General features: G+C 39.9%; 1 protein-coding gene across 2 annotated transcripts in view; it reads left to right on the plus strand.

Moving 5' to 3' along the window:
- The window catches only part of LOC147108127 (protein strawberry notch homolog 2-like), a 175,184-nt gene that overhangs the window by 114,869 nt on the left and 41,930 nt on the right, over positions 1 to 18,385 (plus strand). For both annotated transcript variants that reach the window (XM_086004619.1, XM_086004620.1), the window contains exons 7-14: positions 37 to 133; positions 1,507 to 1,667; positions 5,344 to 5,477; positions 6,845 to 6,935; positions 7,577 to 7,720; positions 9,069 to 9,204; positions 12,431 to 12,536; positions 17,413 to 17,566. In XM_086004619.1, the coding sequence (XP_085860745.1) occupies positions 37 to 133; positions 1,507 to 1,667; positions 5,344 to 5,477; positions 6,845 to 6,935; positions 7,577 to 7,720; positions 9,069 to 9,204; positions 12,431 to 12,536; positions 17,413 to 17,566 (1,023 nt within the window). The remainder of the gene's footprint in view (positions 1 to 36; positions 134 to 1,506; positions 1,668 to 5,343; positions 5,478 to 6,844; positions 6,936 to 7,576; positions 7,721 to 9,068; positions 9,205 to 12,430; positions 12,537 to 17,412; positions 17,567 to 18,385) is intronic.

Here is an 18,385-nt window from a genome sequence, read left to right on the forward strand (position 1 = left end):
ATTTGAGTGATCCTGTCGCTTCTGATGCTCTTACAGACTCCACTACAACCAGAAGAGGAAGAAGAAGCTGATGATGAGGAGCCAGAAGAATTGGGACATGCAGAAACATATGCAGACTATGTACCTTCCAAATGTACGTGATGACAAATTGCTGTGGGGTAATTTATTGTAATAGATTTGTGAAGTATTTGCAGTATTATGTTTGGTCTCCAACCGCCCTGCCCTGTCCAAAAAAGAGGCCATGAAATTTATTTTGAGAATAAAAATTAATTTAAGCAATTAAGACCAAAAGTTCTGAAGTGTAATAATTTAGTGACAGTTTTGTATGATATTTGATAGTTTTAAATGTCAACTACTGCACCTTCCTTGAACGTCTCTTTCATAGTCCACCTCCGTGGCACTGTTCCATGATTCCATTCCTACCTGTCACATCGTAGATATTACATTGCCTCCAATAGCCTCTCCTCCTGTGTCCCCTCATGTTATAGCTGATGGCTCTATCCTTGGTCCCCTCCTCTTGATTATTATATGATTCCCTGCAGCAATATAATCCAGAAGTTTTGGGTCTTCTACTACTATATCGACAATACTTAGCTCCACCTCTCTTCCTACTCCCATTGACCTCAAGGCTGCTGTCATTTTCTCCAATTGCCTATTTGACATTAAGACCTGAAAGAGCCATAACTTCCTCCAAATTAATATTGACATTATCAAAGCCATTATTTTTGATTCCCATAAACTCTTAGGCACCCATGCCCTCAGCTCCATCAACTTCCCTGCTCCCATTTAAGCATAATACCCAAAGGTTTGAATTCTTTATATATTGCTCAACCCTGAGCTTAGCTTCCTCCCCCTTGTCCGATCCATTACCAAGACCACCTCCTTCTTCCTCTGAAGCACCAGTTTTCACCCCTACCTCCTTTTCTGCTGCTGAAATCTCATCCATACCCTGATTTCCTCAAGACTTGATTTTTCCAAAAGCTTCCTTACTTCTACCCTTCATAAACTATTAAGTCATCCGGAATGCCATATACATCCCCATCACAACTGTCCTTCATGAGCCTTGTTAGCTTCCCATATCCCAGGAAATCAACTTTAAAATTATCGTCCTTAAGATCCTTCCGTGGTTTCACCCCACTCTGCCAGAGCAATAACCTCCACCCATGCTTTCCTAAGCATCTGTTCCACTCTTCCAACACTGGTTTACTCCTTGTTCTCTCCACCATCACTAGTGACCACTCTTTTAGCCACTATTTTCCTGTCCTCTGGAACTTGCTCCCTCAACACCTGTACCTTATAACCGCCCTTTCTGCTTGCAGAAGCTTACTAAATGTACAAATGTAAACTGTTGTTGTAAAGTAGTCTCAGAAAGCTCACCTAAAATAATCCTGCTATTAAGTAGACTGAAATAATATGACTGCTGTTTGATTGTTTTACAAGGGTTGTTTACTCGAGGTATAAAGTGGAAATATATATGCTTCTAAAAAAAAATATTTTCGTATACAGCTAAAATTGGAATTAACCACCCAGACAGAGTGGTTGAAACAAGCACATTGTCAAGTGTGCCGCCTCCAAACATCAGATACACCCTCTGCCTTCCTCAAATGACAATTTCAAATGGTTCATTGTCTGCACTACAACTAGAAGCAATCATTTATGCATGTCAGGTATGGTGCATTTCTTTGGATTACCTAAAAGAACATTGTGGATGAGTTGTAGTTTTATATTGATAGTAAATTCGCAAAGTAAAAAATGATTCAAACATAATTGTTTTTATATATTTGTTCTCAGTATGTGGGTGATCCTGGCAAGGCCACACTTACTACCCATCCCTAGTTGTCCTAAGAAGGTGGTGGGCCTTCTCCTTGCTTTGTAGCAACTGCATTTTTTAAAACAATTGAATTAAGAGTCAAACATATAGGCCGCGGTTTTGCTGGTGCTCAGAGGGCAGATTTGGAGGCAGGTCAGAGGTTAAATTCATTTTGATTGGCAGCGGGTTCCGATCCCGCCGTCAACCCGCCTCCAAACAGCTTTCCCAAGTGTCGGGTCCCCAATTTGCGAATAAACCCGACACCTAGTGGCGGGAAGTGGATTAAAGGCAATTACCTGCCTATTAACAGGTACTTGCCGGTAGTTTTTAGCCTGTTTTTGGATTTTCCCGCTTCTGGATCAGGTTTCCCGACGTCCGGACACCACGCCAGGTAAGTGTGGCGTGTTGTGAGTCTGCTGTAATGTTTCTGGATTGATGACAGCTGCAGAAGTGGTGTGAAGGATCCAATGTTGCACATGGTGAGTTTCAGAGCAAAGAAAATGTTGGGAACTGCATTTTTAATACATTTACAGATTTCTTTAGCTTACAAGTTTTCAAATCCATGTCCAGTGCCACCTCATTCGGAGAACCTCTTTCACCAGTTACAGATCGCTTTTGTCACCTCATCTGCGGCTGCCATCTATTCCAGTCTATGGAGGGAGTCATTGGAGAGCCTGGATGCAAGAGGTCACCTTTGTGCAGTGATTGTCAGTGTTTTCAGCCCCTCAGTGCTGTCAAACACTGAGAAATCAACTGTCAAAATAAAATTGTGTGTGGTCCCTTTAAGGAAACCGGCAAATGACGCATCATCAAATGACGCCATCAGACCCGCTTCCTGTTAATTGGCTGGCAAGCCCGCAGAGCGGGCTTAACAAGGTCAATCAAAGTAAAATCACGTCTGGAGCGGAAGCAGCTGGGGGCGGGACTGGAAGCCGGAAACCAGCTGTCCTGCACTCAACCCGTCTCCATTAATAAAATTGCGGCCATAGCGTGGGACTAAAGTCCTGTGTAAGGGTGACTAGTTCATTTCCCTGAAGGACATTAGTGAACCAGTTGGGTTTTTGCAACAATCAAGCAGCTTTCATGGTAATTTTTTCTGCTGTCAGCCCTCACATTAGCTAATATATTGAATTCTATTTTACAACTTGTCATGTTTGGACTTGAGCTGATGACCTCTGGGTTGCTAGTCTAGGACTATAAATACTACACTCTTGTAACCGTGGGTCATATAGCATCCTACAGTTGTAAATGGCTATAAATTTCTTGAATGTTTAGATTTGGGTTTTTTGCCGTTCTTAATGACATTTCATGCAAAAGGTATGCAAAGCAGTCCGCAATAAAGCAATTTTTTTGTAACTTCACTTAAAATGGGAATTTGTTGCCAAGAGTTCTGCATGTGCCTGTGGATACAGAACTTGAACAGGCAATGACAGTGCAAAGGCCATTTACCTAAATAACTAAATTCTATTCCGAGACCCTATTTGAAACAGACCATGTCAATTATTAACCTAACAGCATTAGTACAATGTCTCGTGTTTGTAAGGTATCATTCTAGTTGGTAAATAGAGGGCATAAACTTAGAACAGAAGAAGAGGTTGGGTGAAATTTTTTGCAGAGAGTTGTTAAGATAGGACATGCCCTACCAGAACCAGACTCCGTAATGGCTTTTAAAGGGGAAATAGATAAATATATGAAAAAGAAACAGTTAAAAAGGTTCTGGGAAAGGGCAGGAGAATGAGACTAAGTGGATAGCTCTTTCAGAGGGTCGGCAAAGGAGTGATGGGCTGAATAACTGCCTGTGCTATATAGGGTGTGTTGTAGGAAAAATGATTCCTCGGAAACTAGACTTTGAGTAAGAGAGACAACTTTATTAAATGACAGAGCTCTGGGAGAAGCGTCTGCAACCACACGGTCTGCGAGAGCACCTTCTCCCCGACTGTAGTACGTGCCGAGCTTATATACAATTCCAAGAAGTTGGTTTTAGATCATTTACATTCATCCAATCAATTCGTTTATTAGCGCATATCGTTATTTTCCTCCAGTCAGGAGTTTACACACTTGTGTTGCCAATTCTGCCTCTTCAGGTCTTCGTTCCGTCTTGTTCCCCGGCGGAATGTGATTAGTTCGATAATAGGATACAAGTGATTAGTTCGATGATAGGATACCAGTGAACCTTGTTAGTCCTCAGTGATTCAATTAGTCCCAGTCAGGACACGAGATGAACTTTGTTCCAGCCATGCGTAAGCGTGGCATGTCTCACTGTGCAGTGATTCAATTAGTCCCAGTCAGCGAATTTGTTGTTTGTGTCTTTTCCAGCAAAATCTTGTCCAGCAATCTTGTCCAGCAAAATTTTATTCTAACAGGGTGGTTTCAATGTCCAGTTTGAGAAAACTTACTAATACTGTGATATGGCACTTTTCTGAAAAAATAAATTGCTACTGACAACTACAAGAAGAAAAAAAATTGAATTTAAAGTTTCTTTGTTTACTTTTGGAAAAGGAGCTCTGCTCCAGGATCTTCATTTAAAGATAATGCAGGTGAAAAGATTTCTAGCGGTAGATTTTCCAACTTGCCGCACGGGCATAAAACTAGAGTGCACCTTGGATTCGATGGAAATGAAAATCGGGCAGTTTCTATAAAGGGTAGCCAATCCGCAACAACAGTTTTACATCCGGGCGGCAAGTTGAAAGTCTAACCCCAGTGTTTTTTGCAATCTATTGCTGTTTAAACTGCAAGCATGATGACATTGTTAGTGGAACTGACTGGGAAGAGGTACTATAATAGAGTTAATTTAACTTCAGTAAATTCAGTCACTAACTTTGGGTACTTCAGTGATATTGTGAGTACAGCTTTATGTTAATTTATCCTACTCACACGATCTGGCATAGTAAATCCTCCAAACCAGCCGATGTCATTAAGCTTTCACTTAAACAATAAAAATCAACAGAAAACAACATTGAAGTGAAATGATAATTGTTTAAAGCTAATGCTATTTTAAAAATAATTTTGATGGCTTACTCCTTAAAATTACACAGTGCTTGCTGTGAAACGTTACTTTAATTTTTTTTTTTCCATTTTTCTCCGAAGGTACTAACTCATGTTGGGTTATGGTTTAACAAGTGCCAGCATCCCACTGGTACCTGGACCAAGTAGGCACGCCCCATGTGCACACCTTTACTGTGAGTCTTGCCAGGCAATTCACCCACAGAGATATCATAGCCAAGCCTGATCCTGTCACTCACAACATCCACCCATGCATGATTTGTAGCAAAAGTCACTAGATAACAATTGGGGTGAAAATACTGGCTGAATTCCGCCCCCCCCCCGATTGCAATACCCCTACTGCTATCCTGACCAAGATCAGTTAATTCATATACACCAGAGAGAACATCCAGGACTTGGTCATCTGTATGACTCTACCACATCTGGTAGTGCATTTATTCATTTAGCCATTGGGAGGGCTTATTTAAATGCTAGTGTATGTATTTATTACTGTGTGATGGAAAAATTCTATTTCTTTGACATCTTTTTAGCAACATGAAATCCTGTTGGAAAATAACCATCGTGCAGGGTTTCTTATTGGTGATGGGGCTGGTGTTGGAAAGGGAAGAACTGTGGCTGGCATCATTTATGAAAATTACATAAAGGGCAGAAAGAAGTCATTGTGGTAAGTATAAAGTAATTGCAGCATGTGTACAAAGGTGACCTGTTAGATTTTTGAAAAGAAAAATGTGATTGATTTCTGAGAACCTATTTCAAAGTACCTAACAATCACTCCCTTATTGTACAGTTATTTTGGTTTAAGCTCTGAAAGTTAAACCAATGTGTTAATCACTTGTTCTTACGTAACATAAAAATATAAACAAAAGTGTGGTTTATACACACTGGCCCAGAAATTCGGGTTGGGGGCTTCCCGTGGGTGCAAGCCCCCGACCTGCACTTACCTAGCGCGCTGGCCGATGAGCTGTGGGCCCGCGTGAGATTCCAATCCTGGGCCTCCTTCAACTGCCGGCGCGCAGTGTTTGCGTATCCCAGGGACGCAATTAGTTCGATGCGTCCCCTGGGATCACGTGGGCTATGGAGAGCCAATGGTAGCAGGGAATGCTTCATTCATAAGTTTGACAGGAAGAGCTGTCAAATCTATAAATACTATAAGCCCCAAAACATCACTAAAACTTCAAATAATTTTTTTTTAATCACATTTTAAAAATAACTATAAATTACATGAAATAACTTTTAAACAATAATTTAAATTTTTGAAATTTTCTAACGGGGCTAAAAATAAACTTACCTTTCTTCAAAGTATTTATAAAAATAATAAACCTGTGGAAAAAATGTTTTAATTTTAATTAATTCACCACTTACCTTGTTAAAAGCAGGCCTTGCGCCTGCTTTTTAAAAGTGTAACTGCTGGAGACTTACCCTCCCGGAGAAACCTGCAAAAAAAAGTAAGTTCAATGCGCACACGCTGCCTCTCCGGCGCACACGTTCAACCACTGAACCCCTTCTTTCAGGGGAATGGAAGTGCCGGTTTCCCGCGCATGCGCAGTGCATGCACAAAACCGGCACTTTCGTTGGGCCTACTCGTGAGTACCCCGTGCGTACTCACGCGTTGGGACCCGAATTTCTGGGCCTATGTATTACCACAACTTGGTACATCTTCAGTCAGAAAGGGGTTCATTATGCAAATTATAAATCTGTTTTATGGCATGTAATTCATTGAATGCCCCATTCTTCACCTTAACATTTCACTGAGAATACTGTAATCACAGAGGTGTTATACAGTCTGTAGCTGGTGACACAAAATATGCTTAGAAATTTTATGATCGAATTGAATAGCTGAATGGCCTACTCCTGTTCCTATGTATCCAGTGCCTGGAAATGTTATTGATACCTGTACGTGCATGGGAAATAAAATAATAAAATGCTGGATAACAAATGCAGTTTACCAAAAAAATTGAAACTAATTAAAATGTACTGTTGAAATGCAAGGCAAATGGTGTATTAATCGGATTCACTATTATCATGTTACAGGTTTAGTGTCTCCAATGACCTGAAATATGATGCTGAACGTGATCTTAGAGATATTGATGCTGCAAATATTCCAGTGCATGCTCTCAACAAGGTATGAAGAGCAATTTAACATAGTGCATTTTTGTAGAATCAAAAGTAAAACTAAATTAAAGTTCCATGTCTGTTTTGAATTATCGGTGCAGAATTTTGAGGAAGACATGACATTGGAAATAGTGTACAGTCTTTTCTTTCATTGTGAATGCAAAGTATTTTTTTATTCATGTTTTGCCCCTTAGTTCACCCGTGGCACACACTATGGAAGTAATTCTAACCTAACCCAGCATGAAACTGGTAAGATTGGATTGGGTGCCTTTTTCACATCCCACCTGATTTTACTTTCCCTTGACTTCAATAGAAAGTAAAATTGGGCGGAGTGTAAAACGGGCACCTGAACCGATCCTGTCAGCTTTCCGCCAGGCAGGTGAGATTAAAATTACCCCCATATATATATCCTGGCTGAAGGGGCAGGAAGACAGCCTGTTCCCTGCAGTGCTTGACCTGACCACCAGTAGGTGCAGAAAATCAGCTAGGACGACTTGACCTGTGATTTACCTTCTCTCCCTGTGGTATGCGCCTAATTAAACAGAAGATATTTATTATTGTAAAGTAGATTATATTCTGACATCCATGTTCATCACAGTGTGCTTTTTTAATTGGTCACATACATCACTGTGCTTTTTTAATTGGTAACAGATAAAGTATGGTGATACAGCTACTTCTGAAGGTGTTTTGTTTGCAACGTACTCTGCACTGATTGGTGAAAGTCAAGCTGGTGGTCAACATAGAACAAGGCTAAAGCAGATTCTGGACTGGTGCGGCGAGCTCTTTGAAGGCGTCGTATCCTTTAATACTTAAACTTCTGAGTGATTAATTTAATACAGGTAGACTATCCTTTATCCGAAAACCTCGGGACCAGCCGTGTTTCGGTTTTAGGAAAATTTCGGATTTCGGAAGGTGCGCGAAAACACTTCGGTTTTCAGAGGTAATTCGGTTTTCGGGAGTGCGGATAAAGGATACACTATCCCTTATCCGAAGTCATGCTTTGCTCCACTTTCGGCTTTCAGAGGTTTTCTGGTTTCAGATGTGCGGATAAAGGCTGGTACACTTACGCTGAGCGATTTCGGTTTTCAGAAGTGCGGAAAAATGCTACACTATCCCTTATCCGGCTAGGCCTGTAAGTCGTGCGCCACTCTGGTCATGTCGTGCGCACGACTTACGCTGACCGAAAAAACCTTCGGTTTTTAGAGGGTTTCGGTTTTCGGAAGTCCGGATAAAGGGTAGTCTACCTGTAGTTAAATTACATTAAAGCAATACATTATTGAAATGTTAAATAAATAATCTTTCAATATAATTTGATGTTACAATACTAGGAAAGTTGACAAAATAATCATAGGCTTTCTTTTAAAAAAACTCATCAATGATCAAAGTGAATTATGTTGCATATTCCATTAATAAAAATAAATGCATTTTTATCATTTTTTGTTTTTCTAGATTTACAATAGACTGTATATGATTCAAAAAGATTAGAACTATTGGTGATAGATAGGGAGATCTGGCATATTTCTAAAGCAGATGAACGTTAAGGTAGACACAAATTGGCAAGGATTATTTGGCTAGTCCACATATATTGCTTAGTATTTACCTGGCTGCAGGAGACAAAGCTAATCGGTTTTGATTATTTGTCACTTTGTTGGGGGGAGAGTTCTTCAAGCAAGGTTCTTACCGCTTGGCTTTGTCTTGGAAATAGATGGAAAGGTTGAGACTGGTTTCTGAGGGGGAAGGCCACTGAAGTTAGAAGTCCAATTCGACAAGACAGTTCTGTAGCCAAGAGCTCTGTATTTATGGGTCAATTGTTGCAACCTCCCAGTTTCATCAGCTCTTTTGGTTCCATTGATGTCGAGGCAAACACAAGCTTCTGTCAATGCTGTACCAAAAAGAAACATAAACTGGTCATTCATCTCATTGTGTTTGTGGGATCTTGCTGTGCAAAATGAGTGCCTGTTTACCTACCTATATGACACTAGTCATTGCACTTCAGATTTATTCACTGATGTGTTTTGAGGCTTTTTTTTAAGATATGTGACAAGGTGCTAAATAAATACGAATCCTTTGGTCTTTCTGATCATGTAAACAATAATTCTTCAGGATTTTTTTGGATTTTCCTTGACTTTTTTTTGCCTCTTAGATTGTTTTTGATGAATGTCACAAAGCAAAAAATGTCTGTGTGAATGGCAGTACCAAATCCACCAAAACAGGCCTGGCTGTCCTCGAGCTGCAAAATAGACTACCATTTGCACGAGTTGTCTATGCTAGTGCCACAGGTATGGATATATTCCTTACAAATCAGTGGGCTTCTTTTGAGTGTGTTAGACACTGAATGCAATGTACAGGAGACTTTGGTTTATCCGGAGGTTATATGTCCGGAATACTCGATCTAATGGCAAAAATCAGGAGCCGTTTTCTATAAGTTTTTTTAGTTCTCGTTGCTTTTTTTCCCCCAGTCAGGCACTGCAAGGTCTGTAGCTATAGCAACAGCTTCAGCTAGAGACGCTTGCAGCTGCAGCCGACTGTTTTGAAGCTGTTGCTAAGCAGCAGGGTTTGTTGATTCACACGGAGCTTTTCAGTTCTGTATCTCTCAACATTAACGCTGGTATGTCCGGCACTTTTGATGGTACGGCACCAGCTCGGTCCCGTCAGTGCCGGATATCAGAAAGTTTGCTGTATTAGTGTAAGTATGCTGTGTTATCAGTACATCAGGACTCTTCAGTAGCATCTTTAATACGATTATTCCTCTTTCTTAAAATAATTATTTTATCTATGTGTTGACATTGGCTCAATAATAAAAAAGATCTAACAATGTAATAATCCCATGGTGACTGGACTATCAATTGTTTGGAGTACTGTACTAAGTAATTATATACCAACATTGTACAGCATTTTACAGCACCGAAACATCATAATACCATTGGAATATACATTTTTTAGTGTATGCAAATTTACACCCTAAATCAGTTAAAATGGAGTGTTATTAAATTAATTTATTCCAGCAGATTATTGCATTTATATAATCCATGGATTTTATAGGAGCTATTTTAACCCTACTTGCTCAGCAGAAACCTGACGGGTGGGCAGTTAAAATCGCCCTGACTCTTATCTGTCCGAAAGCCGCCATGATCGCAACATCTGCAATTTTAACCTGCTCTTCTGAGCAGGCAGCAATGACACATGTCCGGAGCCAACAGGGTCCTTCTTTATATATGCATGTTGCGGCCCGATTACATCGTTGAGACCCGACTGTAATTTTAGCTCGGGCCTGAGTTGGGGAATCCACCTGGAGTTAAATTTGGGGCAATAATATGTTTCTGTTACTATTTATAATAATTAAATGGGCAGGATTTTTTTTTTTGCAGGAATTATGAACAGCAGAATTGATGATACTGTGATTCTACTGCTGGCAACCTGTAGACTATTATGGAATACTTTACAAAAGTGGGCTTTAAACATATTTCTCCGCCCCCCCCCCCCCCCCCAAAGAAAAGTGAAAAGCGGAGAATTACTCCTCCTAATCAGCCAGAAAAATCTATTTTTGATTTGGGCAGCCTAAAGATGCTGCAGCTGTGAGTTTGCATCAAGTTGCAGGCTGATTTATTTACCAAGGCACCGCATTGTACAGAGCAAATACAATGCACAAATTATATCTGTCTGATGGATTGAGGCAGACCATTCTAATAATATTAAAATGATTTCTTTTTAAAAAAATAACGCAAACAATCAAGTTTAAATGAATGCATCACATTAAAATGTATAGCTTACTACCCATTTAATGTCTTCACCCTACAGAATTAAAACCAATTAAGTGAAACTCTTGGACTCACTCTCACTGATGCTAGGGAGTGCTCTACATCTCAAATGACACAGAGCTGGTGCTGTGCCTGCCTATAGCTATTCCTCATTGCCCAAATAGGAATTTTTAGCCATAGTAGCATCTTTTCCTACAGTGAGACATTATACAGCAATAGTTTATAGGGTGGACTGTGCAGGGTTAGTCTATTGGCCTTTTACTTCTGCAACTTGCATTTGAATTCAGCTCAGAATAATGGGACGGAAGTTTCTCTTCTACCTTTAAGTATCACACAAGAAATTTGACTTTGTAGCGTCTCCCCAGTTCCAAGTTAGTTTCAGTCATTAATGGAAACTTGCCCATAATTCTGTATAAATTTGCAACAAATTAGCAGTGGGTTCTGAGAATGGCTGGTGTGGAAAATCATGCTTCCAAAGTAGGGGGGCAGGGTTAAGATATTGTTGGAACAGAGATGGGGAAGCTTTACTCTACATTTGGCTATGCCATGCCTGTTCTTAGAATACTTGATGCTGATACTGGGTGACACAAGTCTTTCTTCCTTAGCCATCTCTCAAGTTGGTTGGCAAAAATATTCAGAAAATAAAATTTAAAGAGGAACAATGTCTATTCACAGTTGTACAGAATTCTGGGCAAGCTCAATACAGACATTACAGTTTTGCCAGAAAAGGATTATTGATGTTGGTTGCAAGCAAATGGATTTTACTATTCAGTTAAATATTATTAGCAAGCATAAAATGTCTGCTAAGTGTCAGTTTGCGCAAGCTGGGAGCACTCTTTCTTCTGAGTTAGAAGATTGTGGGTTCAAGCTCCACCACAGACTTGAGCACATAATTTGGACTGTCAATTCAATGCAGTACTGAGGGAACGCTGATTAGCCTGGCTGATATCAGCTAACTCAGCAAAGACCAAAAATTAGACCTGGGGCTTTCTGGTCATTTGCTACAACAGGCCTTTACCCAGTGGGTCATTAGGGAGCCATAATATTCTTTTTAATGAAAAAGAACTTGGTGAAGAGTTGCTACTTTCTAATATAATCATTTTTTTGTGTCACACCGATAAACCTAGTATCAATGGAACTATTTTTAGGCTCGGCGGAGCATAAAAACATCAGCATAGATCAGTTGGGCCGAATGGCCTGTTTCTGTGCTGTAAGTTCTATGTACAGGGGTAATCTGGTTAAGCAGTATCCCACTGTTGTAATGTAAATCTAAACCCGATAAAGGAATGAAAGAAACTGTTCTCAAGTCACCAGCATTTTCTAGGGCACTGTAAATCAGGCATTTACAGTTTTAAATCACCTGAGCGATCAATACATATGTTAATACATTTATGAATTTTTTTCATACTTCAACAAAGGCTGGTATTATTTCATGATAACATTGCATTCACTTTAGGCACAATATTATCAGCAACAAAATATAGCTGGTACTTTTAGGAATTCACTTGAGTATTATTCACTATTGCCAAAATGACACTTTCTGAAAAGTTTGAATGTTGATTATAAAATTATTCTCCACTCCTTCAGCTAATGTTTTTAAACATTTTTGGCTTTATATGTTTTTATCCACTACAGATTAGAGAAAAACGGCAACCTTTCACTTCATGTGTGTTGAACGTTCAATATTTGATAGTTAAATGTTTCTAATGACATTGCTTAAAATTCTTTTTATTTTCAATATATAAAGGTGCCTCAGAACCAAAGAACATGGCCTACATGTGCCGTTTAGGTATTTGGGGAGAAGGCACACCCTTTCGCCAGTTTGAGGATTTCCTTCATGCTATTGAGAAACGGTGAGTCTAAATTTAAACTTTAAAGAACAGCATTAAGTACTAAAGTTTAGAAACTACCATTGGTAATGTTAGCAGTTGATCACTTAAGGCTTTAGAGGAGCTGTTAATCCACTTAAAATAAATGGGCTTAACACCTGGATCAGAATACTGGACGGAGGAATGTCATGAATGGGTTAAGTATTTGTTCCCTAATATCCACAACAACAAATCCAAGGCTCAAATACTTAATTGTATGCCAGGTACTCTACTTATAGATCAGGTAATTTCATTCAACATTCTGTGAACAGTTTGGAAGAAGTACAAAATTAAAGTACTGCTGGTTTAAAAAAAGCGATTTTTAGTGATAGCACAAGACGGGTGATAGAGAATCGGCAGCCCTTTATACACCCCACCTTATTTTCTTTTCGGGGAAAGGAAGGACCAGAGCAGCAATATTGTGGGAGCACCATCACTTCCAAGTCACACACCATCTTAGCTTAGACATATATCACCATTCCTTCATCATCACTGGGTCAATATCCTTGAATTCCCTACCTAACATCACCATGTGAGCAGCATCATCACAATAACTGCAGCAGATCGAGGGGAAGGGCCACCACCACCTAAGGACAAATAAGGACTGGCAATAAACAACAACAACTTGCATTTATATAGAGCCTTTAAAGTTGTAAAATGTCCCATGGTGCATCACAGGATCGTTACCTAACAAAATTTGACACTGAGCCACATAAGGAGATTATTAGGACAAGTGACCAAAAGCTTGGTCAAAGAGGTATGTTTTAAGGAGCTTCATAAAGGAGGAGAGAGAGGTAGAGAGGCAGAGAGAGTTCCAGAGCTTAGGGTGCAGGCAGCTGAAGGCTGCTTTGACAGCGTCACCTACATCCAGAGCACAAATCAAATAAAATCCTCCCTTATGATTTCACATTTGGCAGAAATGAGTTTGAGAATACTGCTAGCTATACAGTATTGTCATTTACTGCATACTGTGTGATTTTGCTGTTTGAATTTTCAGGACCCCATCCACACATCCTGGTCTGCAATAGAATTGAAATCACGATTGTCCTGCTCCAAAGTTTTTAAGAGAAATTCAAACTCCCCACCATCCTGCACCACCGTGTTCCAGATTTCATAGTTGATTGAAAGTTGGAGTTTTTTGAAAAAAGATAAAATATCATACCAGCACAGATGAGTTGGGCCGAATGGCCTGTTTCTGTGTTCTATGTAAATCAAAACAGGAAACGCTCAGCAGGTCAGGTAGCATCTGTGGAGAGTTAACGTTTCAGGTGGATGACCTTTCATCAGAACATCATTGTTGTTTAAATGTTCCTTTCTGCATATGAATTCTGTTTGATGTGGGAGACAGCATGCTGGTGCAGTAGGACTGATTTCCAGTGCACTGCACCAGAGCGATCAGATGCAGATTGCCACTCTATACTCCGCGCATTCTGTGTTACTCATTTAGCTGTGACATTCAGTGGGGAGAACCCTCTTGGGTGTTGCGGTTCTCATGATAGAGGAGACTAGAGGAAAGTGTTTCCTAAAAATAAAAATTGTGGTTGCAAAGATGTGACACGCACATCTTGCTAGGTGATATAAATAAGTATATTCGTACTTCTGGAGGAGTTTGGTAGTGTTATGAATGATGTCATACAATGCATTACCCTGTACTTTGCATCAGATTAATGTGAATCGTGGACAAGTAAACAATTTGTATTGGAAGTGACCGACTGAAATTGCTTTATACTAGCAATCTACAATCAATTCCATGCTATGCTTTTAAATTGAATTTTCAAATATTTAATTACAAATACTGTTCATATTTTGTGAAATGATTGTACATTTCGATTGCAAGGTACTTGCATGAGGAGTATACTGAAACATTAGGTTCCTTATCGTGGCTGTGATTATGCTAGCAGCATCGCCTTTTTGAGGGTTTTGGGCAATTCATTACAGGAGAAATTACGGTTATATTACCTGGTGCTGTTGAATGCGGTAGCTGCCCTTGCCTGATTTGGGGCGGGTCATTGCTGGTCTGCTTTCCTTCCGAGCAGATCACTTAGGTTGGTGGCATGGAGGAGGAAGCTTGTGCCTACAGGAATTTGATAAGGTACCAGATCAGAGGTTTATGAAAAAAAGAATGGGAATTAATGGTAATGCAGCCATTTGAATAGAGCGATGATCAGATGGCAGAAAGTAAAGGGACATTTTTTAAGAATGTAAAAATGTGGTGAGTAGTGGTCCACAAGAGTCTATGTTGGTTAGTTTCTAAATAGGTAACTGATCTGGATTTAGGAATTGAGGGAACAGTATCAAAATTTGCTGATGACATCAAATTGCAAATTGTAACATGCATTAAGAAAGGCTGCAGGCTGACATAGAAAGGCCACTAGAATTGGTAGATGCAGCTCAATGTAGAAGAATGTGAAGTAATACATGTTGGAAGTAGGTAAATTAAATATACTTTAAATAGTTAAATTTTAAATGGAGTAGAGAACCATAGGGTCCATAGTAAGTATTGTTTACACTTTGAGTCATCCCATTAAAGGAAGGATATAAAAGTACTAGAAAAGGTTCAGTATAGATGCACTAGGATGTTACCAGGAATGAGAGGAGTTGCAGTTATGAAAGGTACTTGAGAAGTTACGGCCTTTTTCACTAGAGTTGAAGAGGTTGCGAGGTGACCTGATAGAAGTCTACAAGATTGTGAAGGGTTATGATGAGGTGAATAGTGATAAATTGTGTCTATTGGTCGGCGAGACAGTAACAAGAGAGCATCAATTTAAGTTCATCCCAAAAAAGCATTAAAGGGAAAGTTAGAAAAAATGTTCTTTAAGAAAGAAAGACAGACTTGCATTTATATAGCGCCTTTCAGGACATCCCAAAGTGCTTTACAGCTAATGAAGTACTTTTGAAGTGTAGCCACTGTTGTACACAAAAGGTGGGTAGAAAGTGGAATTCTATTATTGAAGTATAGAGTCTATAAAGTATGTTTTCCGATCCTTGCCCGCCATCCGTGCATATTGGAAAATCAGCGACACATTGCTCATAATTACTTGAGGGCTCAGAAAATTTACCCTCAGAAGTTATTTAAAAGAGAATTATATCATTGATTGAAAAAGAGGAATATTAAAGGATATCGTGTAAGAGAGTGGGATTAGGTTAATGGTTATGTGAGGAAAATACTTTGACGAAAATACAATGGTTGAATGGCCTGCAACATTCTGCGATTCTATGAATGGGTTCCAGACAGCCCCACGTGGCGGCCAAATATCACTTGTTCTGATTGTTATAAAAGAAAGAACTTGCATTTATATAGCAACTTTCACAACCTCAGGATGTCCCAAAGCACTTGACAGCCAATTAAGTAGTTTGAAGTGTAGTCACTGTTGTAATATAGGAAATGCGGCAGCCAATCTGTGCACATCAAGGTCCCACAAACAGCAATGAGATAATAACCAAATAATCTGTTTTAGTGATGTGGTTGAGGGATAAATATTGGCCAGGACACCGGAGAAAACTCCCCTACGATTAGTGCCATGGGATCTTTTACAGTCACCTGAGAGGAAAGAGGGGGTCTCAGTTTAACATCTCATCAGAAAGACAGCACCTCTGACCATGCAGTGCCCCCCTCAGTACTGCACTGAAGTATCAACCTAGATTATGTGCTTAAGTCCCTGGAATGGGAAGCGAACCCAGAACCTTCTGACTCAGAGGCGAGAGCCACAGCTATTATGATACATGTGTGTTTCAGCCACATTTGTGGGTAGGCTTTTGCTTGGCCATAGTAGGGTGATGCACCTTAATGCAACTGGAAGCAAGAGTTGGTCTAACCTGTGTGAACGTCATCTGTATATACATTATTCTAATTTTGAAGCAGGATCAGTTTTATCTTACTGAACAGGTCATTTTGACAAAATGCATCTTGGTTTTCAAAGTGAACTTAGTTAACGAGTTATATTATTTTGTAGGTTTTAATACAGTTTAAAAATCCTCGGAAAAAAAACACAAGCTTTCTTAAAGCTTTGAAGAAGTAATTACCACAGGTTATGCCAATTACTAATTAACATATAAGTCTAAAAGTTCCACAGCCCTTGCAAAGAGGTGGAAGTGTGGTAGGGCAGGAATTATGTCTGCCACTGTGCCCCACAGCTAACGGCGTCCCAAATGGAGGCAACCCACCACTGTGGAGGTGGTGGTTAGAATGGCATGCTGCCACTCTGAAAGGGGGACTACCTAAGGCCCAAATTGGGCTGAAGATGAAAGCAATTTGAAAACAATTTAAATATTGCAGGCGATCTGCTAGGCATCCCTTCAATGGTAATCAATCCCTTTTTTCTAAGCGGTAACCCGAGAACTGCCCCAGACTCCTCTCCACCAGAGCGCAGTTTGCAGGGGACGTTACAGTTGACAGAAACCCAGTGGGGGGTGTGGTAAACCACTGTTTGTATTCCTGTTTGTCCTGTTTGTATTCCACTGTGTACATGCCTGGACATGCCTCAGCTGACTCCTCCCACAGGTCCTAGTATAAAGGTGACTGCTCCCCAGCCCTTGGTATCCTGGACCGGTCGACCACTCGAGGCAGACCTCCATTCTGTTGTTAATAAAAGCCTTTAGTTACTCTTCTAACTCTCAGTCTTTTATGAGTAATTGATAGCGCATCAGGGGGCAGTTTCCACACCAAATTGTACTCCCATCAGGATTGTGCTGCAGCTCCATGTGCATTATTTTAATGACATTTCCAATACTATTTCACACCTCCAATACCATTTGCCACTCAGTCCAGCAGTACCAAATAAAATGATTTGATCTTAGATACAAAATGACACTGATTTTTAAACTAACATCTTACAATTTGGATCTGTTTTCTTTGTTTTAGTGGTGTGGGTGCTATGGAAATTGTTGCTATGGATATGAAAGTTAGCGGCATGTATATTGCTAGGCAACTAAGTTTTGCTGGAGTGACATTCAGAATAGAAGAAATACCTCTTGATGAAAGTTTCAAACTTGTATACAACAAAGCAGCTGTGCTGGTAAGCAGTTCAACTTATTTCACCAATATTCCACTATTTTTGATTTTACAAACTAAGCACCTTGGAAGATTTTTGTACATGTAACCTGCAAGTGTAACACAATATAAGCATTATAATACTTTCTTGAAACACTGCATTTATCAAAACTTCAAACCACTTTGGGGGTAATTTTCACCTTCACCGCGTGGGCAGTAAACTAATGGAGCAGAACCTGCAGAAATGTAATTTGAAATGTAAATTGGGTGGGTTCTATAACAAGCCGTCTGCTCCACCAGTTTACCGCCCAAGCAGTGATGGTGAAAATTACCCCCATAGTGGTGTGACTGGAACATACGATAACAGTCAGAATTTCTGAGCTTGGTCAGTAAGTGGAGGGGAAAAAAATATCAGTCCATTCATCCTGGTCATGGAGTAAACAACACATTGAACTGTTGTAGCTCTGGTTGCCAATTAAGACTATGATTGAAGTCTAGCACTTTGGCTGCAAAGTTATTTACTTGGTATTTCAGAGCTAACCACAGTTATAGTTTCATTTTTTCTCACCACTGGGATGTCTTTCCACTGCACCCATTGCAGTTCATGATTGATTGATTTATCACTGCTGTGTTCAGTTCATTATTTAAATTTTCACCCATTACTCTCAGCACTGCTTGTATCACTTCTAAGGAACCAGGCAAAACTGAAAATAGGCTTCGATTCTGAACTGAAAGGGAGCTTATTTCCAGACATAATGGCTTAGGTTTTCCACGGGCAGGAACTTTGAATGCCTGTCCTACGCACTCCTAACCCTGGTCTACTTTCTGGGCTCGGGGTCACTGA

The sequence above is a fragment of the Somniosus microcephalus genome, chromosome 13 (assembly GCF_052327205.1).
Source record: "Somniosus microcephalus isolate GS21.2 chromosome 13, FLI_Smic_1.0, whole genome shotgun sequence".
NCBI lineage: Eukaryota > Metazoa > Chordata > Chondrichthyes > Squaliformes > Somniosidae > Somniosus > Somniosus microcephalus.